Source organism: Setaria italica, chromosome III, assembly GCF_000263155.2.
Source record: "Setaria italica strain Yugu1 chromosome III, Setaria_italica_v2.0, whole genome shotgun sequence".
In the NCBI taxonomy this organism is placed as follows: Eukaryota; Viridiplantae; Streptophyta; class Magnoliopsida; order Poales; family Poaceae; genus Setaria; species Setaria italica.
The window spans coordinates 12,863,490-12,885,890 of NC_028452.1; the positions used below are offsets into that span (position 1 = coordinate 12,863,490).

General features: G+C 47.8%; 3 protein-coding genes across 3 annotated transcripts; 2 read left to right on the plus strand and 1 right to left on the minus strand.

The window, feature by feature from the left end:
• The first annotated feature begins 5,371 nt into the window (after positions 1-5,371).
• LOC101764434 (profilin-A) lies at positions 5,372-7,901 on the plus strand. The gene is made up of 3 exons (XM_004961388.2): positions 5,372-5,632; positions 5,732-5,869; positions 7,576-7,901. Exons 1-3 carry the CDS (start codon positions 5,510-5,512, stop codon positions 7,708-7,710), a joined length of 396 nt encoding a protein of 131 aa, XP_004961445.1. The 5' UTR covers positions 5,372-5,509; the 3' UTR covers positions 7,711-7,901.
• Positions 7,902-8,303: 402 nt separating this feature from the next.
• LOC101757165 (60S ribosomal protein L8) lies at positions 8,304-9,189 on the minus strand. Its single transcript, XM_004963588.1, has 2 exons — positions 8,747-9,189; positions 8,304-8,643 (listed from the first exon to the last, which is right to left on the minus strand). Exons 1-2 carry the CDS (start codon positions 9,187-9,189, stop codon positions 8,304-8,306), a joined length of 783 nt encoding a protein of 260 aa, XP_004963645.1.
• Positions 9,190-18,633: 9,444 nt separating this feature from the next.
• Positions 18,634-21,754, plus strand: LOC101764836 (auxin-responsive protein IAA18). The gene is made up of 7 exons (XM_004961389.3): positions 18,634-18,810; positions 19,446-19,808; positions 19,912-20,074; positions 20,413-20,675; positions 20,807-20,954; positions 21,205-21,268; positions 21,447-21,754. The coding sequence occupies exons 2-7, from the start codon at positions 19,457-19,459 to the stop codon at positions 21,480-21,482; spliced, it is 1,026 nt and encodes a 341-aa protein (XP_004961446.1). The 5' UTR covers positions 18,634-18,810; positions 19,446-19,456; the 3' UTR covers positions 21,483-21,754.
• Positions 21,755-22,401: the final 647 nt, after the last annotated feature.

Consider the following 22,401-nt stretch of genomic DNA (forward strand, 5'->3'; position numbering starts at 1 on the left):
TCGATGCGTTCTAGAGCCCACACGCATTTTGCCATATTGCACTCTATCAATGAGTGCTTCCAAGAATCAAGCATACCACAGATCGAAGAGGTGCTTCAAGTAGCCATGTTCCTATGGTGCAGTACATTACCTAACGGCAAGGAGTGATGAGCAAGCCTCCACAAGAACACATGTATCTTTGATGGTACCTTAACCTGCCATAGCAACTTCCATTCATTTTCCTCAGACCTTAAATCTAATCTCCCAGCAAGATTCTCTAGATACGTTGTAGCTCATTCTTTGTTTACAACCAACATCCTATAAGCTGAACGAACTGAGAGAAAACCCCTCTTTTCATGGTGCCATGCCCAGAAATCCCCTTGTTTCCGAGTGCAGAGGGTATATTCAGAATCGTGTCAACATCGGACGTCGTATGATCTACCAGCTTGCTAACCATCTGCGAAGGATCTGTCAAGTCCATCCTAATGGGGCGAAGATAATTTGCTCTCGGAATCCAATTCATATTCCATATATGTGTTGATTCTCCGGTTCCGATCCTCCTAATTAATCCCCACTTCAGAACTTCCCTGCCATCAAGTATGGATCGCAGTATCCGAGAGGGAGAAGACCAGATTACCATATAAGAAATCCACATTTGGGAAGTAAACTGCTTTTAAAATTCGCGCAGTTAACGAGCTCTCGCCCATGAGGATGCACCATGCTTGTTTCGCCAGTAACGCAACATTAAACAGCTCAATACCCCTGAAGCCCAGGCTGCCCATGCACATTGGTTTGATCATCTCATCCCAAGCGACCCAACACGTTCTCTTTTTTCCATCCTTGCTACCCCACCAGAAGTTCCTCAATAAACCATTAATGTGATGGCATAAACCTCTAGGGAGCTTAAAGCAGCACATCGAATAAGTAGGTATAGCCTGCGCAACTAATTTAATCAATTTTTCCTTGCCACCCGACAACAAGCACCACTCCAGCCAGCCCTGAACCTGTTTCCACACATGATTTTTAATGTATTTGAAAGCCCCAGTAGTGGAAACACCCACGTCTGTCAGCATGCCCAGGTATTTTTCACTCAGAAATTCATTATGGACATCAAGTACTCCCTTGATCACCTCACAAAGAGACTGTCTGCAGCCCTTCGCAAAATGAATTGTGGAGTTGTCCATATTAATCCTCTATCTAGAAGCTTAACAATAAATGTTGAGTACCTCCATGATCTCCTCTGCACTTTCCCTATTAGCTCTGAAAAATAGCAGACTGTCATCTGCGAAGAGTAAGTGAGACACCACCGGAGCCGACGGCACCACTTTAATCCCATTAAGTACGGACGACTGATTCCTAGCTTTTAGTAGGCACGAAAGGCCCTCTGCTCCCAACAGAAACAGATAGGGAGAGATAAGATCTTCTTGTCGGATACCCCTCGACGATTTAAAATTGTCAAGTCTATCACTATTAAAAAGAACTGAAAAAGAGACAGTAATTACCAGGCGCATCACTGTCTCAACCCAACATTGGTGGAAGCCCAATCGGAGCATGATCGCTTGCAGATAGTCCCACTCAACTCAGTCATAAGCTTTCCTCATATCCAACTTCAGAGCACAACATCTCGATTCACAAGACCTTTTCCGCTTCATAAAATGCAGACATTCATATGCTGAGATTATGTTGTCTGTAATAAGACGTCCAGGTATAAATGCAGACTGCTCTTCTGATATAACCTCAAGCAACATTTGCTTCAGCCTGTTTGCAACAACTTTCAAGGCAATCTTATACAGAAAGTTACAAAAGAGTTATAGGCCTAAATTAGCCCAACTCCTCTGGATCTGCCACCTTGGGGATTAGAACAATAAAAGTATCATTGATTGATGTAGCGTCCTCCTCCCTCTCAAAATTCTCAACACTATTAACGTAACTTCAGTTCCACATAAGTCCCAATGCCGATGGAAGAAGTATGCCGGAAAAACATTAGTCTCCGGGGACTTTGTCAAAAATATCTTAAACAAAGCTTATTTAACTTCCTTCTCTAAAATGGCTACAAGTAAGCTGTTGTTCATTGCTGTAGTAACCTTCATTAGGACTATACTAAACACTGCCTCCATATTATTGGTCCCCTCAGAAGTATACAACTCCTTGTAGAAGCTAGTTGCTAGATCGCTCATCTCCTAGAAATTTTTTGTCACCTGTCCATCCGATTTTATCAACCATGCGATCTTATTTCTCCTCCTCCTTCTGCTAGCTCGGATATAAAAAACCTAGACTTTCTGTCACCTGTAGAAAGCCACATAATTCTAGAACGTTGCCTCCACATTATTTCTTCTCTATGGTTCAGTTCCAAAATTTTCTCTATGCCTCTACGGGTCAGACTGTAGCCACTCTAGCTCTTATTTTAGCCTGTGCAACTCCTCATGTACATGCCCAAATGTATTCCTGTCCCACCTCACAAGGTGGCTAGAAACTTTCTTCAGTTTGCTCTATAATTATCGCAGGGCCGTTGCCTCATTCTCCTGCTGACATGACTCAAGCAGAGAGTTAGAGAACTCAGCATGGGATTCCCACATAGCTTCATACCTGAATCATTTGTTTCCTCGAGGCTGCGGCTCCTCCGACCTCCAGCTCAGCAAGATTGGCACATGATCTGAGGCGGCAGCTGAAAGGAACTAGGATGTCAACTAGAGGGGGCGTGAATAGTCGAACCTGAAATTTTTTCACAACTTCGAATAAGTTTATTAGAAACTTCAAGAGTTTTCGGAGATTGTTCCGGAAATTCTGCAACTTGCGGAATTTTCGGAGAAATCTATGGATTCTCCAGAGAAATATGACTTTGAACTACGACCTTATGTAAGATTTGCTCAAATGTAGATCGCCTAATATAGGTTAAGCAACAAGATATTCTAAGCCCTTGGCACAAGATAAAACAATTAGAAACTTTCTAGAAAAGTAGATCAAGCACAAATCCTAGAAATATGTTCTATACTTGAATATGAACAATATTAAGAACAGTAAGCATAAGAGACATAAGAATTTGTTTACCGGAGTTCAGCTCCACACTTGAAGCCTACACCTTCGTTGAGGAACCCACAAAGGGTGGGCCTTTTACACCTAGGCCACTTTCCTCCCACTAGCAACCACAAAGATCAAGCTAGAGTCACTTGCTCAATCGTCGGGGTAATACAAACTTCCCGTAGGCAACCACAACCTAGGATGCTCCACTAGCAATGCCTAGCCAGCTAGGAGCTCGAAGCTCCAAGAGTAACAAAAATGAAATCACTGACTTGACGAAGAATAAGGTGCTGAAGAGATGGGAAATCAGCTCACTAGCACTCTCTCTTGCCCTTCCCTTGAATCCCTCCTTAAATCCCCACCAAATCTCACCAAGATGCTAAAGAGGAGTAAAGAGGGTGACTTGAATGCTTTTCTACAGCTCAGCACAAAGTTAGGCCAAGAGAGTAACTATGGGAGGGGGTGAGGGGGTATTTATACCCCGTCACCCATAAACTAGCTGTTGGGGGTTAAGTTTCGGAGTTTTCCGGAACTTTCTCCGGAACCTTCTGTATCTTCCGGAACATTTTCTAGAAATTTTGGAACCTCCAAAATATTCACCGAAAACTCCGCAACTTCCAAAAATATTCCGGAACAATCTCCGAAATACTCCGAAGCTCTCAAGTTAGCACCATTCTAAGTATCCCCATGTGATGTGCAGGTGCAAAGGTGTCTTTCATAGGTTGGTTAGGTCATCTTGAGCACCTTTTTCAACATAAAGACAATGTTTACACATCCCTCTTAATAGTGCAGCATTCCTATACTCAAATTCAAACAAAATAAATTTAGCCTTCATGGTATGCCCTCTATCTATTCATTTCCTTTTTGAGGGGTCAATCATAAGTGCTACATGTTCATCATTCCTTTTAAACCTGTTTATGCACTTGAAAGTTCATTAGACATTTAAGCTTGTGTCATTAATCCACCAAAATCCACTTAGGAGGCCAAGATACTCTTCAGCCGTTGACAGATGCCTGCACTTCACCAAAGGGAAACGCACGCTCCAGTCCGAGGCTGCCAGAGCGCGATCCAGGCGCACCCAGCAACAGGAGCCCCCAGCTACGTTCTTTCCATACATCCAACTATAACCTTCATAACCTAAGTCATTTAGGCCGCATACATCCACCATCTCACGGAATCCGACAATTTGAGCATGGCTTCTCTCGTGTACGCCCACGTGTTCCGTTCGATGTAACACTTCATTGAAATCACCAATACACAACCATGGGAGGTGCGATGGTGACTTGATATGTTTCAACATATCCTCCGTCTTGTGCCTCTCATTTGTTTGTGCCTCCCCGTAAACACAAGTCAAGCGCCACGGGTCACCATCCCCTTCCTGCACTAATGCATTAATGTGGTACTGAGAGTAAGGCAGCAAAGTCACACTTATATTATTATTCCAAAAAATACCTAATCCGCCACTGTGGCCCGAACTACTAACAGCAAAGGAATTGTCAAAACTAAGAGTTTGCTTCAGTCCTTCCACCCGTGTCTTGTGCACCTAAGTCTCAAGAACACAGACTATCGATGGAGCAACATCCTTCGCCAACTCGCGAAGTTCCTTAATTGTCGCGGCACTTCCTTAATTGTCGCGGCACTGCCGAGTCCGCGACAATTCCAACTGAAGCAACTCATTGGGACTAGCAGCGCTCCTCACTGAAGGAGTTCATTCACAACAAAAGCACCCTGCTTGGCCCTTGCTACTACCGCCATCGCAAACAGCTTGAGCTTGAGGAAGAAAACCAATATGCACACACCCACGAGCTCCGAGAACTGCTGTCTTGCTAAGGTCAGGTAGCTGAACCGGTCAGCCCCTTCAGCCAGAGCAGGAAGACAAGCAGGAGACGCGGTGTAGGGATAGGGACCAGAACCTTCATCGGATCGCCGCCGAAGTCACCAAACCCCAGGAGAAACCTAGGTTTCCGCACACAATTTTTTTTCTTCCTTTCCTCCTCCTCAAACTAGCGCTTGTGCACATCAGGCTGGGCTTATGTTGTCGGGCCTTTAACTGGGCTTTCATTAGGCTTTGGTATTATCGAAAATCAGGCCCGCATTGGTTTCTTCGACGACGGGTTTGCCCTTTGATGGTCTCGATCAATCCACGCCCATTCATTATCACGCATGCAGGACTCCGACACCTCAGCCACATCCATGGTCGGGCGCTTCGCTTGGATATCCCACCAGGCGAGTAAAAGCAAGCAGCCCCAAAAGATGGCGAAGTCGAAGGGCGCGAGGAGACGAACGTGTGGCCGGAACAAGGCGGGGATCCGGTCTCCCATTCCCTGATCTATTTATGCCACCCGCGACATGCATCATCGCCTCTAGAACTCGTCGGTGTCGGACGGGGATCGGAGCTCACGCACCCCCCTCGATCAGCAGATCGATCTCCCTCTCTGACCCGTCCTATCGAGCAGCCCGAGATCATCAGAGAACAAGAGAGAGGAGGAGGAGGAGGAGGAGGAGGGCGAAGATGTCTTGGCAGACGTACGTGGACGAGCACCTGATGTGCGAGATCGAGGGCCACCACCTCACCGCCGCGGCCATCGTCGGCCACGACGGCGCCGTCTGGGCTCAGAGCGCCGCGTTCCCGCAGGTCATCACGATCGATCACAAAGCCCTTCTGTTACTACTGCTATCTTCTTGCTTTGATCGCGCTAACATCTCTTCGGAAACTTTTGTGCGTGGCGTCCAGTTCAAGGCCGAGGAGATGGCGGACATCATGAAGGATTTCGATGAGCCGGGGCACCTCGCCCCGACGGGCATGTTCCTTGGAACCACCAAGTACATGGTCATCCAAGGCGAACCTGGCGCTGTCATCCGTGGCAAGAAGGTGACTGCCCATCATATCGCTGCTACTGCTCTCTGTTCCCATGCCTTATTCAGTTATTCTTGTAGTGATATTTGTCGGTACAAATCGATCCCGAGTAGCGTAATATTGCCAACAGGGAAAACTCAGATACCACACAAAAGTAGGCACACAATTATTCGAATTTTCCCCCTCAAGAATTCAGGGGTCCTCCTTCATGATCCTTTCTTTTTGTTCATAACCCTAATTCATATTCCTTATTTATTCGTTCATATTTTTTGCCAAGAAAATGCCAAACTTAATACATTCGTAATATGATAGCACTAGGCCGGCAGTCTTTATAAAGACTTCTGAACCATAGTTGTCCACCATATATTTTATAATGACTCACTTAGTCCAAACTTTCAGGTTCCAAACTTTGTCCATCAGTTGTGGTTCTTCCTAAATTGCTTTCTTTCGTTGACCGCCCTATATAAGCGTTACATTGACTCTGGCATGGATTTTATTCTTGGAGCCGAGTTCTCGTTAGAGAAACGTTAGCAATTATACAGGTAATGTTGTTGAAAACTATTCTTCTGTCCCATATCCTGAACTCGAGACTACCCAACAATTCATACCTTAGACGTTTTATAAACGTGAGGTATGTGCTCAATCATTCTTCATTCCGCCACAAAGCTGCACACACTTACGGTGTTTTATTTGTCCATCTTCCTGATGAGCCTCCCCACGTGGTTGCTTTTTACCTTCGTGATGGTCTTCAAGAGAATTACTGACGAGTTATTGGCAAATTCTTCAGGCACCTGTCTTTGATCTAGCTAGAATCAATAGATCCCTTGGGATATAGTACGTTATTTGTTCTAGGGATACATATACCACGTTTGGCATGCAGTTTACTAAACACAACTTCTTGTTGCTTCTCTTAAGATTCTCCGTGGGCCTGTTTGGTTGCCTGGACTATTCCAGCCTGGCTCGCACCAGCCAGCTAGGCTCCCCAGAGCCAGGCTGAGCGCATGCAACAGGATGTGTTTGGTTCACTGCATGCAACGAGCCAGGCTCATCAGAGACGGTGTTTGGTTGTCTGTACATGTCACGTCGCATGAGATAAGATTAGAAAAAATAAGTGATTTTATAATGTTTAGCATATGGAGTTGTGTTTTAATGGTTTTATTTTACCTTTGTAAATCTTAATCTATTTTAAAATATATTAATATTATTTAATATATATTAATCATGTATTAATAACGTCATCAGTAGACTAATCCTGGGCTCCTGCGAGCCAGGCCCGGAGGAAACGGCCGCTCACGACGTACACGTAGAGCCTGGCCGGGGAGCCGTTTTGCACGCGCTCAGCCTGGCTCACTGCGACGGCCAGGCAACCAAACTGACGGAGGGTGCACGCGGTGAGCCTGACTCACGCGGGTGCAGGCCACCAAACATGCTCTATATGACTGTATCATGTATCTACTAAACCATCTTTTTTTAACCTGGGTATGGTTTGTGTGTGGTTTTTGAATACTGAATAGTACAAAAAAAATTCAAAAATACCGGGCACATCTTTCCCTCACCATGTGAATATTTGGCATTCCCTGATAGCATACACTGATACAAGTAAAAAAAAATCTGCTATGGGCACTAGATTTACGTAAATTTAGTGGTTCCTCACGTGAGTCAGTTTTACAATCTTCCCGTCCAGTAGGATTGCCTTACAATTTTCTTGTTTTGCTTCACAGGGATCGGGTGGCGTCACGGTGAAGAAGACAGGGCAGGCACTCATCATTGGCATCTACGACGAGCCGATGACTCCCGGGCAGTGCAACCTGGTGGTGGAGAGGCTCGGCGACTACTTGATTGAACAAGCTATGTAGCGGCCTTGATGATGGTTTGAAACTTTGAATAACAAGCACATCGCACGTTGCCCCGTTTGCCTGGCTCTTATTACACCCTGCCAATTGCTGCTCTGAACAATTTCAATTCTGACATGCATCGCTTTGGTTCACAATTTTGTGTTTGTTCGATCATTTGGCTGTACTGTGACTTGTGTGTTACGAACACTCCATGGGGATATATTTTGTGCAATGGGATAGTAGGAATAAGCTAACCCCCTATTTTCATCGTTAATATTTTATGGCTTGCTCCTGACTTAAATGCATGACGATTGACGGTGTATAGTTCTGATCCTCAAATAGGATCGGAAAGGAAAGATAAATCCTCAAATAGGAAGAAAATATAAGTTTCGGTACGTATGTGAAGCATTTTTCCTAACCACAATATAGCCAAAAAAAACTTTTCACTAACTCAGAATTGATATGCCCTTCACGCAAAGAATTTACATGCGAGTAGGGACACATCAAAACAAGATCTTAAACAAAAGAGTCTCTTAAGTCCAAACGCACTCAGATCCAACAAAACCGTAGCTATCTCAAAAACAAAAACCAACGAACTAAACATTACTGCCATCTCATAGCATAGATTTCCCGGCGGTGACAGCGGCTTGGCCCGTGCGCCTGCCAGTCCTCCGCGCACCGATCTGACCGGTCTTAGCGCCGGGCGGAGCGTCGCGGCGGACGGTGGAGGCGTGGCCAATGTGCTGGTGGTTGCCTCCTCCGTGGGGATGGTCCACGGGGTTCATGGCCACGCCACGCACCCTGGGCCAGCAGTTCCTCTTCACGCGGAACTTGTGGTAGGCGTTGCCGGCCTTGAGCAGTGGCTTCTCGGTCCTGCCGCCGCCGGCGACCTGCCCCACCATTGCGCGGCAGTTGCTCTGCACCAGCTTCTTGGCGCCAGACGGGAGCTTCACCCTGCATCCACGCATCATCAAAGTATCGTTAACTAACATGCAACAGAGAATAATGATCGTACATCAATTTGCACGCACGTGCGCATATATACAAGTGAATTAACCTGGTGGTGCCGTTGTCTGTGTTGTGGCTGATGACGATGGCGTAGTCGCCGGAGCAGCGCGCGAGGGCGCCGCGGTCGCCGACGTGGCTCTCGACGTTGCAGGTGACGGTCCCCTCGGGGAGCGTGCCGACGGGGAGGACGTTGCCGATGGAGAGGCTGGCGCGGCGGCCGCAGTAAATGAGCTGGCCGGTGTACATGCCCTCGGCGGCGAGGAAGAGCTCCTTCTGCTGCCCGTAGCGGAAGGGGTGGCGGAAGGTGACGCGGGCGAGCGGGGCGCCGCGGCCGGGGTCGTGCACGATGTCGGTGACGAGGCCCTTGAGGTAGCCGCGGCGCTCGCCGACGTCGAGCGAGCGGAAGCGGGCGGGGCCCTTGCGGTGGTGGGTGTGCGACTTGAACACCGACCCCGCCGCGCCCTTGCGCTGCGCGCGGATGACACGGCCCATGGCGGCGGCGGCGGAGGAGGAGGAGGCTTTTCGATGGATCGGGAGACACACGGCCGTGGTTTAGGTGCACGGGTTTATACGGATTTATATGGGCGGTTTCGTAGGAGGTACGGAAGGGTTACCTGCCTTATCTAACGGCGTAGAATGCGCCGCTGGGTGGTGGGTATTGGACTATGAGCCGTCCGATCGAACGTGAGGATACGCCGTCAAAGAAGCGTGAGCACCACCGTTTCGCCGCGACAGAAATACCGACGAGAGAAAGCAGGTGCTATCTTTTATATTACCAAGAAATTTGAGGACTTTCCGATGCAAAAGGTGGGCGTTTTATATTGGCATCCAAATATGATGTAGGATAAAATCTATAAAAAAATTAAAAATAAAGGCAGATCAGCCACCTGAAGATTTTATTAACGGGATTGTGGAATGTTTCTTCCAACCGTCATGATTATTTTGCAAAAAAGTCTCTCAACTTTTTCGTAATCAACCCACAGTCCACGAGATCATCCGGCGCTTACGCGTGTTGCAGCAGCCGCCCATGGCAATACCCTTGGGCAAGAACACTAATGGCCTGCCACCTTGGCCTCGCCTGCGGCACCACCCACGCCACACACCTCGGCGTGCTTGCCTTCACATCCGCATCCGTCGCTGGAGAACCCACGCACTGCATCATCTGCCACTGCTGCCACCTCAGCCTCGTCGGCGCCACCGCATGCCACACACCTCGGTGTGCTCGCATCATCTGCCGCCGCGCGTTGCTGGGTAAGCAGGGCTCGATCCCCGCACCCCCGTCCAGTCTTCCATTGCGGAGGTGCGTCGGCTACCTGCTCAATGGACGGCCACCTACTCAATGGAGGCAAGAACTCCGTGTTCAATGAGCTCATTGCCTTCGTTCCCTGATGCCCATTGGGCATCCTGAGAGAGAGCCCGAGCGCCACCTCCACCAAGCTGCCAAGTGGGTCGTCGACGCCACCAAGATGCTCGCTTGCCAGTGAGGATCTGCAGTCTGGTCGTCGAGCGCTCATCGTCAGCCTAGAGAAAGGCACATGCGGCTGCCTTCTGATTTGCTTGGGGAGGATAATGTAAGGTTTGTGAGTGAGAATAGAGATGTGTTTTGCGGCTGCCTGGTGATTTGCTCTGGGAGGACAAATTTGTTCATGGGTTTCTGGGCCGAAGGGAAATAGTAGCCTGGTGTACTTTTTTCTTTGGTCCTTTTATTTTTTTAAGGGCTCCCAGGTCAGCATGAGCTAGAATTTGAGTCAGCGTTGGACCCACAAAATTCACTACCGAGAAGGGTCTAATTTAATTCTACAGGTCTTGAACGTATGCGTGGAGTCACAATGGTAATTGTGACGTACCCGTTACCTACGAAGCATTGTGCAACTTCGTCGATATCTGGAAGAACATTGCGTGTATAGTTTGTAGGTCTAGCGTGCGCATAGGATGTGTGTGGAGTGTGCGTGGGTGTAGTGTGTGTTTGTATGTATGTTCAGATACTACACTATACCATTGTTGCCAGCCTAAAAAACCAATTAGATGTATCGGGTGGGGTTTGAGGGTTAATTATGGAAAAAGTGAGAGTTCATTAGGACTAGAATCAGGTTCATTTGGTCGTGCGGTTCACACATGCTCCAATCCTCTCCACGACAATAAGAATTTCACATCTACATCTAACAGAAATAATTGACTATCATAAATCTAATTATCGTCGGAGCTTTGAGTCGTGTTTAACTATTTATCAAGTTATAGAGGAGTGTTTGTATTTTTTTCTCCCCGTTGCGACGCACGGGTATATTTTAGTAAAGGCAAAACAGCGGAAAAAAGTGAGCCAAGTTGATTTATACGGTAGACTTACACAACTACACCAGGATTCTGCAACGGCCCACCTCGCGGTGGCATCAAGATAACTGGGCTGCAGACGAGAAGGCCGAATGCATCTATGTATTTTCCGCGTCAGGATGGGCCATTTCACCTTAGTCACAGAAATATGGGCCTGTTCACCTAGAAAAATCACGCTGCAATTGTACAGACTGCCGGAAATCACTACGCTACGTCGCCGCTGACCACAGACCACCCCAGCGGCACGAGCCAGGATCAGCAGGATCAGGCGACAAGCAACGACGGCGGGGCGTCCGCGCCGTCCCAGCAAAAGGCGCAGCTTTGCCCCATCAGCATCCGCGCGCGGCGGCCGGCGCCGTCTGCAATCCCAAAGCTGAAGCCACAGATCGCACCGGGGCATTTCCCATTCCCACGCACGCCCTCCTGGTCCTCCCCACCCCAACCCAACCCTCGTCACCCACGAGACGCGCACCGGCCTCCTACCCTCCCTCTCGACGCCCCCGCAACGTGCGCTTCGGGTCGGTGCCGGCCGGCCGCACCAGGATCGCACCACACGGCGCACGTAACCGATCATATATGTGTGCCTCACAGCTGCACGCCACTCCTCGTCGGGCCGGCGTCGCGCGTGCACGAGACGCGTACGTCTCCGGCCACGCCCATCCCGCAGTCGAGGACGGTGCCGGCACAGGATGGACGTGTACTCCAACTCAGCGCGAGGCTCCAGGACCACCACCCAGCGCCGTAGCCGTAGTAGACGCCGCACCGTACCATACCGTCCATCTGCCCCGCACGGCTGCACGCACGCCTCCGGGCGCCGGCGGTGACCACGCGCACAGCCACTTCCAATTGTGCGCGCGGGCTAGCGCCGAGAAGTCCACTACTCTCCAATCCTCTCCCACGCGGGCGCCCGTCGGTGTTCACACCGTGCTTTCGTTTCGTGCGCTGCTCGCTGCGTTGCCGCTGGTGAGTTCCGTGGTGAGTTACGCGCTGGACGCTTTGCTCCGTCCGTTGTTCGATCGGCTTTGGCTTTGTTTCGTCAAGTAGAGTACCAACTTGAGGCGCGAGAACCTGAAAGGTGGTTGCTCTCTTTCTGGCCGGCCTCCCTTTTTTGAGTTCGGTTATGCATGGACACGGAAAGCGCAAGCGTCCCCCCGGTTGCGGCTGCATGTAGCTAGCCCGGCACTGTTAGAAAAGTAGCCCTCAAGCCACCTGCTAATCTCCACCAGCAGAAACGTCGATTGAATCTACCGAGACGAACTTGTACAATCACAGACGATAACGGAGACACGATCTTTGTTAACGAGATTCAGCCGAAACCTACATCCTCGGGGCATGACTACGAGCGCTCCTCCCCAATACCGCAACATCGGTCGCTCCGGGATCCTGGCATCGTGCCGCCTCCCCCCTCGAGCCTATCGCTATGTCGTCATAGTTACAACAGCAGCCCTCCTCTCATATTTATGAAGAGGCTCGGGTTACAGAGTATGACACGGACTCTACCCTGTACTGCTAAATACAACTCAAGTCCAATCGTAACCGGACTCGTACAAATATTCGACAAAATATCTAACAAACTCCACCTTGACGAATATTCCGCCATCTTGAAGCCGTCATGCGCGAACCTCCATGTATACCGGACTTGAGTTGTCACCTTTGCCGCTCTATCAAGAGCTGCCCGAAGGAACACTGCTATCCTACAATTCCCAACTCTGTGACTCCACCTGCAATTGTGCACCCTTCTCTTGTATCACTACAATCTCTGCAGAGCAAAATTAGATTCATCTCAAGCCAACACAACAACTGAATCTAACACCATGCTCAAGCTAACTGCATACATGATACTGAGAACCTCACAATCGCTACCGAGTCACATATCAGAATTGCCACACTAGCATTGCTCTTATGTTACCGCTGCCATACTATGCCTAGCGTCTTACACCGTAGTCTCCTGTAGCCATGTCCAACCAGATTACTCCAGTTGCAAGTACAAACACCACAGTCTATACTTCCTTCCAATTCAGCCCTTGAAGCTTCTTTGCGCCTTTCGATCCACGCTTTAGAATCCCATAGCAACAACTCGAATCGATCCGTGCCCTTGCTAATTTGGAAGCACGCAAACTCCTCTCATGCAAACCTGCATCCTAAGCTCGCGCTGCGTGTCGCCACGCCACAGAGAACAACGACCCTTGCTGATTTGGAAGCACGCAAACTCTTCCCATGCAAACATGCATCCTGAGCTCGCGCTGCGTGTCGCCACGCCACAGAGAACAATAACCCCATCAGCTGCCACGCTCCTATGTTGTCGTCGCTGATCCTGTCGTCGCCTCTGACCACGGTATGACCAGCCTGTTGCTGCTAGCCTCTTCGCCATGCACCACGGTATGTTCACCCTCCAAGTGAACTGTCCACCAACCATCTTGAACTATCCGCTATGTGCCCCGTGAACTATTTGGCCCGGTCTATCCGTCACAGGTAGACCACCAGTGAGCTGCTCCACACCTCGACCATGTCAACCTGCCACTGACTCCGTCCCTCCTGAGCACCCACTGAACCGCCATCGAACTTCAATCAGTTTCCTCGCGCGCCACAATTGAACACCGTCGACAACATCAGCTCGTCGCCAACGAGCCCGCAACACCGGCATGAGGTCCGATCTGCCGATCACTACCTCCTCCATCGCCTGTTGCAATTCTCCATCCGCTTCCACGACATCCTGTGATGCTCTTGTAGTTCTGTTGTATGCACAATCCTACCACGCACGATACACCTCATCGCTATATACTGATCCGATCGACGTGGCTCGTCGATCGCCAAACTGTCCACCCTCATCGTGAACTGCCACGTCGATCGCCGGACTGTCCAGCCTCATCGTGAACTGTCTGCTTTTATTGGTTCATCACCGTACCCATCTGTTATCATCGAGGAACCCTGCGCGAACCTTTGCTTCGTGTCTGCACAGCCCTGCGTGCTCGCGGACCCACATGCTCGTACTCTTGAAGCTGCAACTCTCGAGAGGATCACTTGTTGCCTCTTTGATCGATCTGCCTCGCTTCCCAAGACCGTGTCCGACTCCCCTGCACACTGCTAACACGCTGCACAGCACTCTTCAGCGCGCGCATCTGGTCGAGATCGAAAAAGAAAATCCTAAAGAGAAAAACAATGATGCCTTTTCCATGTAGAAAAACAACACGTCTCCTTTTCTCTTCCTTTTTCTTTCTCCTGTGCGGCCAATTCCATAGCAGCATGTAACTTGGACACTTCCGTATGAGCACACGTAACCGAGCAGCGAACCACTTTTGCCAAACGCGCACGTGGACTCCTGTCCATGCACGTCCATGGCCTCGCCGCATCGGTACCTAAGTCTTCTGCTCAGCGATAACATACGGCACCGACCGTACGTCGTGCAGATGCTAACCCCCGCGACTCCAGGTGTTCGCACCTCCTCTAGATCCAATTCAAATCATAACTCTGATACCATTTGTTAGAGTACGCAGCGGAATCTGACCCGACCCGCTATACCCACGAGCCGGCGTCCCAACAGGCTCAGGTCCACCGGAGTCCACAACAACAAGATCTTGAGCCTAACTCATCCCAAAAGACTAGCTTGATGGGTGAGGGCTGCCCCCACCTATATATTATGCTCCCCTACCATCAATTTTCGATGTAGGACTAAACCTAACAATCTTCCCTATCACACATCGAGTCCAACTCTTCCATCACATACCTGCACCAGGTTGCTGCTGCAGCATACCTGCAAGATTTGAGTGACAATGATGCTTAGGAGCCTAGCCATGACCAGTAACTAAAAGCTGCCATGCTCGAATATGATGTTTTATCCATAGCGGCCATTTTTAAAGGCTACTCGATCAGAAATGACACAAGTCAGGTGAATAATCTATTATCTTAGTACAATAGTGTTAAAAAGAAGCCACCATGTTCACCGATAGGATCTAGAAATTCCCACGTTAATCAGAAAAGGAGAAGAATATGCACCGTCGGATTTTATGATGATTTGACGGTGTGTAAACTAATCTAAAGAGTCTATATCAAAAAGACTAGCAAATATATATAAAATAATAAAAATATTAAGGTCATATAAATAGAATGGGACTTTTATTAGTTAAGAAAGTTTGTGTAGGTGCAAGTATACTTTATCTAAAGAAAATAATATAGGTATAGAATACAACTTTGATTTAAGAAAATTTGTATGCGTGTGTCCACATTATCTAAAAATATGAAACATGTCCAACTCCAATTTTATCCACTGTCACATATTGATGAATCGACGGGTCATAAACAGTACGACCGTGGTCATGCAGGTTATCAGGATCGCGGTACCCGATCGTAGGATCACACGATCCCATGATACTTCCTGCGCTCAGCGATACGGATAGGAGTCAGAATCGTTTTCGGGTGGGACCAATTTAGGATTGCGCTACGGGTCGTGGAATCACTAGAATCGTGACACAACGCCGAAGCAATGGCACTGGCAGTCAGCCGGCTCTGATGCTGCGATGTCCTCTACTCGGGCGAGCAGGAAAACATCGCGACCTTTCTTCTCCAATGTGAGATGGCCTTGCGACCACGACCTCGGCTCCTGTGGCAACCAGGCTGTGCCACGACCGTGATCTTGCGAACAGCGTGACGATTGACGACCTTATTACTTGAGTCCCCTGACAAGCAATGTTGTGCCGTGACCTCATCTCCTCCAGCAAGCAGCGGGACTCGCAGACGCGATCTTGCCTCCAGCGAGCGGCACGGCGTCCACAGCTCATCTAAGATCCAAGGAGCAGCGGAGCAATCTTGCTCACCAGCGTGATGCGCGGACGAGCGATCCTTTCATGGATAGAGAAAAGAAGAAGAAATGTGCGGTTCCCGGTGGTTCTGGACTTAGGTGAAATGACAAGAATGAGAAGTCAAAAAAGAGTAAAAAAGAAAGTACACAACACCTTTCAAAAGAAAAGGAGTACACAGTGAACCTTCAAAATTTTTTCCATGCTAAAGCACGATTTTAAGAAGATGTAACGGTTCAAACTAACTCAAAACCTAAAAGTCAATGTCCAATATAACGGAAGGTTTATATTAAAAGAAAGAATGTCCAATGAAAGGTTTGTATTAAAAAGAGCCCGTATGATGTTCCTTAACGTTCTCTCCCTCTCGACGTAAAAGAATATATACCCGACCAAATTTCCTAAAAAAAATAACTGCCCAATCTTTTGCGGGTAGTAGGTAAAATATCTGAATAAATCCCTGCCCTCTATGCAGTAGAGGTTGGTTCGTTAGAACTTTATAGGGCGTGCAGCATCTCCAAGGAAAAGATATTGATGCTTGCCTACAACGGTAGTGCAAGCAGAAAACAGCTGCAACGGTGGTCAAGCTCGCAAGCTAGTGAGTTTGCCAATAACATGTATTTCACTATTTCCATTACCATATACACAGAAAAAAGGCATGCCATGCAGAGCCGGTGCCTGCAAACCTGTGGCCAAGTAGTCCATCGACCTTGGAAAGGCCATTGTCTTACTGAATGGATGGAGAGGATCTGCAACCTCGCGCTCTACGTCATATGCTGCTAGATTCCAATACAAGATTATGGATTGAACGATAAGGCTAGAATCCAATTTAAGATTACCGATGCTTGCCTTCTTTTCTTTTCTTTTTTCTAGAAACACCCTGGTCATTGACGGCTTAGTAAGGAGAAAGCAAATGATCATAGTCTTGCTAATACTTAGGGATAGTGTGACAACGGGAGATAGAGAGCGTATCGGTTGGATCCAACAATAGCGTAGTTGATCCGGCGATGGAGCAACTTGAGGCGGTAGCATTAGCCACAAGGTGGCGATTCGAAGGTTGGATAGGAGCATGGAGGGCAGCGGGAGCAAGAGAGCTGATGTCTTGCACGTACAAGCGAGAAAAGATATGGAAGTCAATGGTGTCGTGAAGATGAGAAACCGGAGAGGTAATGTGTAACCATATCCACATGCATGGATGCCTAGATGAGACAGATAGATAGAGCTAATAGATGCCTGTCTGGTAGCAACAATAGAAATTCCACGAACAAGGAGAAACAAGCAAAGAGAAATATGTGGAAGCGAAGGGATGGTCACCACCATGGAACAATATAAATTCTAGGATATTCTTTGACATTATTCGAGCCAAGCAACATGTTATCAGGTGATTGCAGGATAAAGTAGCACCCGACCTTCATGCACAACACATCAGGAAGATTGAATGGTCACCAATGGCAACACAAAGTGGAACATCCATTCACACATCATGAAGAAGAAGACACAACAATTGCATGGTGCGACCATTATGGAGCTGTAATGCGTTCGAACTAAATGACAAATGACAGTGGGGTAGTGCATAATTTAGATGGAGCATGATGGCGACAAAGAAAAGCATTGGGATGGCCATGAAGAAACACAACTTAACACATACATGAATAATTCGGATCAAAGGAAATTAAAAGAGAAGAAAAAGTTAGCATAGGTCACATTCCAAGTGAGTTGTCCATGAAGAAGCTAGCGTAATCAGATATAATATGTGAAGAACACGTGCGCAAGCAAAAGATATAATAGAAGAGAGGTAGCGCTATGAGCCCATTTGGGAGGGGTTTTCCCATGGCGAAGCTCTATGGGAGCACAAGCAGGAAAGAGAGGGGATGACCACAGAGGAGAAGGCTATACCTTGCTAGCCACAATAGCAAATTTGTTAACTCGAGTGAAAGGTGCAAGAGCCATAAGTCCATATATGATCTGGGGCAACAGAAAGTGAGGATTAGAGAACAAAAAAAAAGAGGACATTTAGATATGATAAAAAAAAACTAATGAGGATACATCCACAGCTCATTAGTGATTACATTCAAACACAAAACTAAATTCTAATTATTACTTCTGGTGGTATACATTGAACCATTCATCTAGATATTCGTGAAAAAGAAGAAGTGATCGAGCCGCATGCTCGCATAGTCGCATGGACCTTTGCTGCATAATTGAAGGAACCGTATGTAGCCCAACACGAACATATTCTTCAACAGCATGGGTCACCAACCATTGGCACACACAAATTGCACGACCCAACAGGAACGCCGACAGTGGTCCCCGGCTGCTGGTTGCTGAAGCCAGCCAAAACACGAACCATCCGCATTGCATCACACCAGGGTCCATCACACTCACCCGACACCAACTACACCCGCAGCATCCATCCCATCACATCACCTCACCCAGCCGCACTCGCCCGCCCCCGGAATAAGCTAGCGTCGCCTCCCTCCGGCGTGGCGCGGCTCGCCTTGGCCGTGGCCCGGCCCCGGACCCCCCCAATCATCCACCCCACGCGCGCACGGCGCTCACACGCAACGCGACGCCGAAAGAGGACGACGCCGTTGCCTCTGAACCTGTGAATGGTATAGCACCAGCACCAGCAACCGTGTGTGTGATGAGTGCTTGCCGAGAACATGGTAGGCGAGAAAGTCGCAGGACTGAAAGGAGAAGAGAGATACAGTCTACAGGGATGTAGAGCTAGCTAGGGGCCCTAGAGAAAAGTAGGCCCAGGAAAAATGAACGGCGCCAACTCTCGGGCCAGGCACCATGCTGGTCTGGTGTACAAAAGAGAGGCCAGGCTGCCGCAGCCTCGCCACAGAAAATAGCAGCCTGCCTGCCTGCTTGCTTGCTTCAGCTGGCTAGCCGGTAGCGCCTCTCACGACCTCACCTCCACCAGGGTTGTCGAGTTCTTCAGCTAGCTCCGGTCAGGTGACTGCACTGCACCTGGTCGATCTTGCCTCAGCAAGTGAGTGTTCTTGGCTCCTCTCGCTCGTCTCTCTGCTGAATTTTCTTGCTGTACGGTTCATCAGTTCGAGAGTTTCGGGTGCTACGAAGTAGAGAAGGAAACCACCCTTGTCTGAATCGATCTGGAGATCGAACTTGACGTGAGAGTCTCAATTGGGTGCCTGAAGTGACCTTGTGCTGATCGTTTCCTCTGCTAGCTTGAGCACCTACTCACCTACTATGCGTCGTTTCTCTCTCCAATGGCATGCTTGCGTTGTAGAAGACTGACTCTGTTCGTTTGGGGCCAGCTCGAGAAGGTTTTGCTGTCTCCTCGCCGGATAGGATGAGCAGCCCCGACTGTCTTTGACGTGATTTTGATTTGGTGACCACACGAGTCATGTCTTTGCCAGCTTTTCTCTTCCAGGCTCGCGTTCATTTTGACCTTGGAATTATATATCGCACGTTTGTTTCACACTTTCTCTGTCCCAAGTTGAGTGCGAAACCCAACCTTTCAAGTAGTAGCTTACTTGTATTCCTCCCAACTCTTCGTCAAGTACCATCATAGGCTCTAGGGCCCTGACCTTGCTGCACTTCCAGTCAACCACCATCCACATATTTATATGCAAATTGAAGGTTGTTTTCCTGTGCCTCTTCTAGATCAAGTTCCAATGGAGGAAGGCTCCAGAGGGAGAGCTCCTTCCACTCCTCAACTGCTAGACCTCATCCGAGGCGAAGGAGAACGGAAGGTGATCGGAGAGGCAGGAGAACAAGGGAGATCAGCAAGAACCACAAGCTATGAAGCCGAGGAGGACACCAAGCTGGAGCTGAAGCTCGGCCTCCCTGGTGTCCACGACGAGGAGAGAGCAGCCGGCCCGAGAGAGAAGATGGAGCAACAACAGGAGAGCTGCACAGCACTCTCCCTTGGTTGCTTCCCATCACATTCGAGGCTCGCCACTAACACTGCTACTACCACGGGAGCAAAGAGAGGGTTCTTCGCCACCGTTGGTGCCAAGCCAGAAGGTAAGTACAAAGGAAATCAAAACATGCAACCGTTTATTAGTTCACAAATAAAGCTGCAATCTCCTTTTGTTTCTGACATCTTTTTTCTGTGCGATTTCTGAAGGTTGTAATCAGAGGCACCAGGACAGGGAAGGGTGTGGGAATGAGTTAACATTGGGAGGTGAAAACATGGCAGGTGAGAGGAAGAAAGGGTGCTGTCCCCCGCCGTCGTCGCATGACTCGGCTGCTGGGCCTGTGCACAGAAGCAGCAACCCCCACCAGGGGAGGTGAGGACACGCCTGTTTTACTGGCTTTCCCGTCTTTTTGTGCTCTCAGCTATGGAGGCTATGCTTGTTTATTTTTGTCATCGCGTATGCGTGATCTCTGGAAAGGATTACGTAGTTTAGTGTTTCTGTCTGTCTCAGCTTTACTTGTTGATCCTGGCTTTCTGGATCAATTATGAAAGCAAGTCAGTTCAGGAAATTACGTCGCATAATTAGAGATGCGGCTACATGATTCAAATATTTAGTTTGTTGACAACTACGTTTGCCTATCTCATGAAATATGTTTAGTTTTAAAAGAACTGAGACTTACTGAAACTCACCAGTGCTCTGATCCAATGTAGAGGTGCTGTTCTTCCAGTGATCGGTTGGCCTCCAGTCCGGTCCTTCAGGAGAAACCTCACAAATGGCAGTTCATCTAAGCAATCCCCTGAACGACCAAACGATGAAGCTGGTGACAAGGCGAAGCTAACCTGCAAGAGGAGCCCGCTTGTCAAAATAAACATGGACGGCAATCCCATTGGAAGGAAAATAGACCTCGCAGCATACGACAACTATCAGAAGCTGTCATCTGCCGTCGAAGAGTTGTTTTCTGGTTTTCTTGAAGGTACAAATGAAAGAACAGACCACAGAAAACAATACTCCGTCAATTTTTTTATAAAGACGAATGCTTGCGTATCTAAATAGCACCAATCAGAAGCATCTTTTTTACTTCTAAAATGTTTTTTGGTTCTGCAGCTCAAAACGATTTGGACTGTACTAAAAGTGGAGAGCAAGGAGCGGAAGAGAAAATATTTTCAGGGTTGTTGGATGGAACTGGTGAATACACTCTAGTTTATGAAGACAATGGAGGGAGCAGGACACCAGTTGGGGACCTACCATGGAAGTAAGCCTCCTCTGTTCCTTTCTCTTTCTATGTATATCATAATTCACACACTGACACCTAGTAGCTTTCTGTAAGTTTCTTAAGCACAAGGAACACTACATTGCACATCATTTTTTTTATCACCTTCAGCTACAATCTGCCTTATTAATTTACAAGTGCAGTTATTTTATACTTTTGTCAAATTTGAGAAGGCCAATTCAAAACCATGCTGGTGTCCTATCTTAATTAAATTGTTTCCTAATTCCTGCAGTGTATTTGTTTCTATCGCTAAGAGGTTGAGGGTTATGAAAAGTTCGGAGCTTCCCCATGTTCTGGTAAGTAGGGTGCAGATTGAAGCTGTCTTTGGTTTCCCATAATGGAAATTCAAAACTTAATCTCTGGTTAAATATGTATAAATTAAATTATTTTATGTGCGGCATAAATCCCTGATATTGTTTTAGTTCCTCAATCCCAGGTTTCCCACTCATTTATATTTTTAACTTTTGTTTACAGACTAAAACTGCTTCTGGGAGGGCAGCAGATCACTGATATGGGGCCCATCGTCCAGCCATTGGATCATGCAAGCTGTGTCAATCACCGGCTTCCTTTAGATGACTCCTTTTCTCTTGTAGAGATAAATCTAATAAGATAAATGTTAACAAACTGCAGATGCCTAAATGCACTGCACATTTTGTAATTTTCCTTCGATTTCAGATATAGCTATTCGGCATGATCTATTATTAGGTTTACTAAAGCTGAAGAATGTGCTTTTAGTGTGATGTGACAACTTTCAACTAACAACGCTGAGCTGAAAAAAGGCATACATAATGTTCAGATCACAATGGTGAGTGTTTGCTAACCAATAGAACAAGTAAACAACCATGGGAGGCTGATAGCTCATCAATAATGGAGGAGCAACGTCGTGTTGAATTTCCAAATGCTAGGGGGTGTAGAGTCAAATCATGCCAATTCCGCCCTAGAAAATTCAACACAACGTTTTCAGGTCAAAGTATTTGTCACAAGCACCATGACGAGTACTCTGACCTGATTCCAACTTTAAATAGTAAAGATCTGCGAGAAGTATGAGATATACCTACCTGTAATTTCACTATTGAAACACCACTATTCATCGACAGCCAGCTTGTTTGTGATCGGAAGCTCCATCTGCAGATAATCAATAACTGTTAGTTTTTTTAGAGATTAGAACTGTAAGTTATACATAAAGCATGGGACAACAGGCCAAAAAACAGCCATTTCTTTTTCTGCTGCAGATGGAAATATTCACTGCCATTCTTCCAGCCTTGGAATTGGGGACAAAGGAAAGGTCCCTGTCACTGGACCACCCCTGAATACCGAATGGCGGAAAAGAGGAAGAGACGGTGTGGATTACGAAAGAATCTTTAGCTCCTTTTGTTGTGTCCTTCCCAAACATCTGTATCCCCCGTGTTGTGTGCTAATATGTCACCAG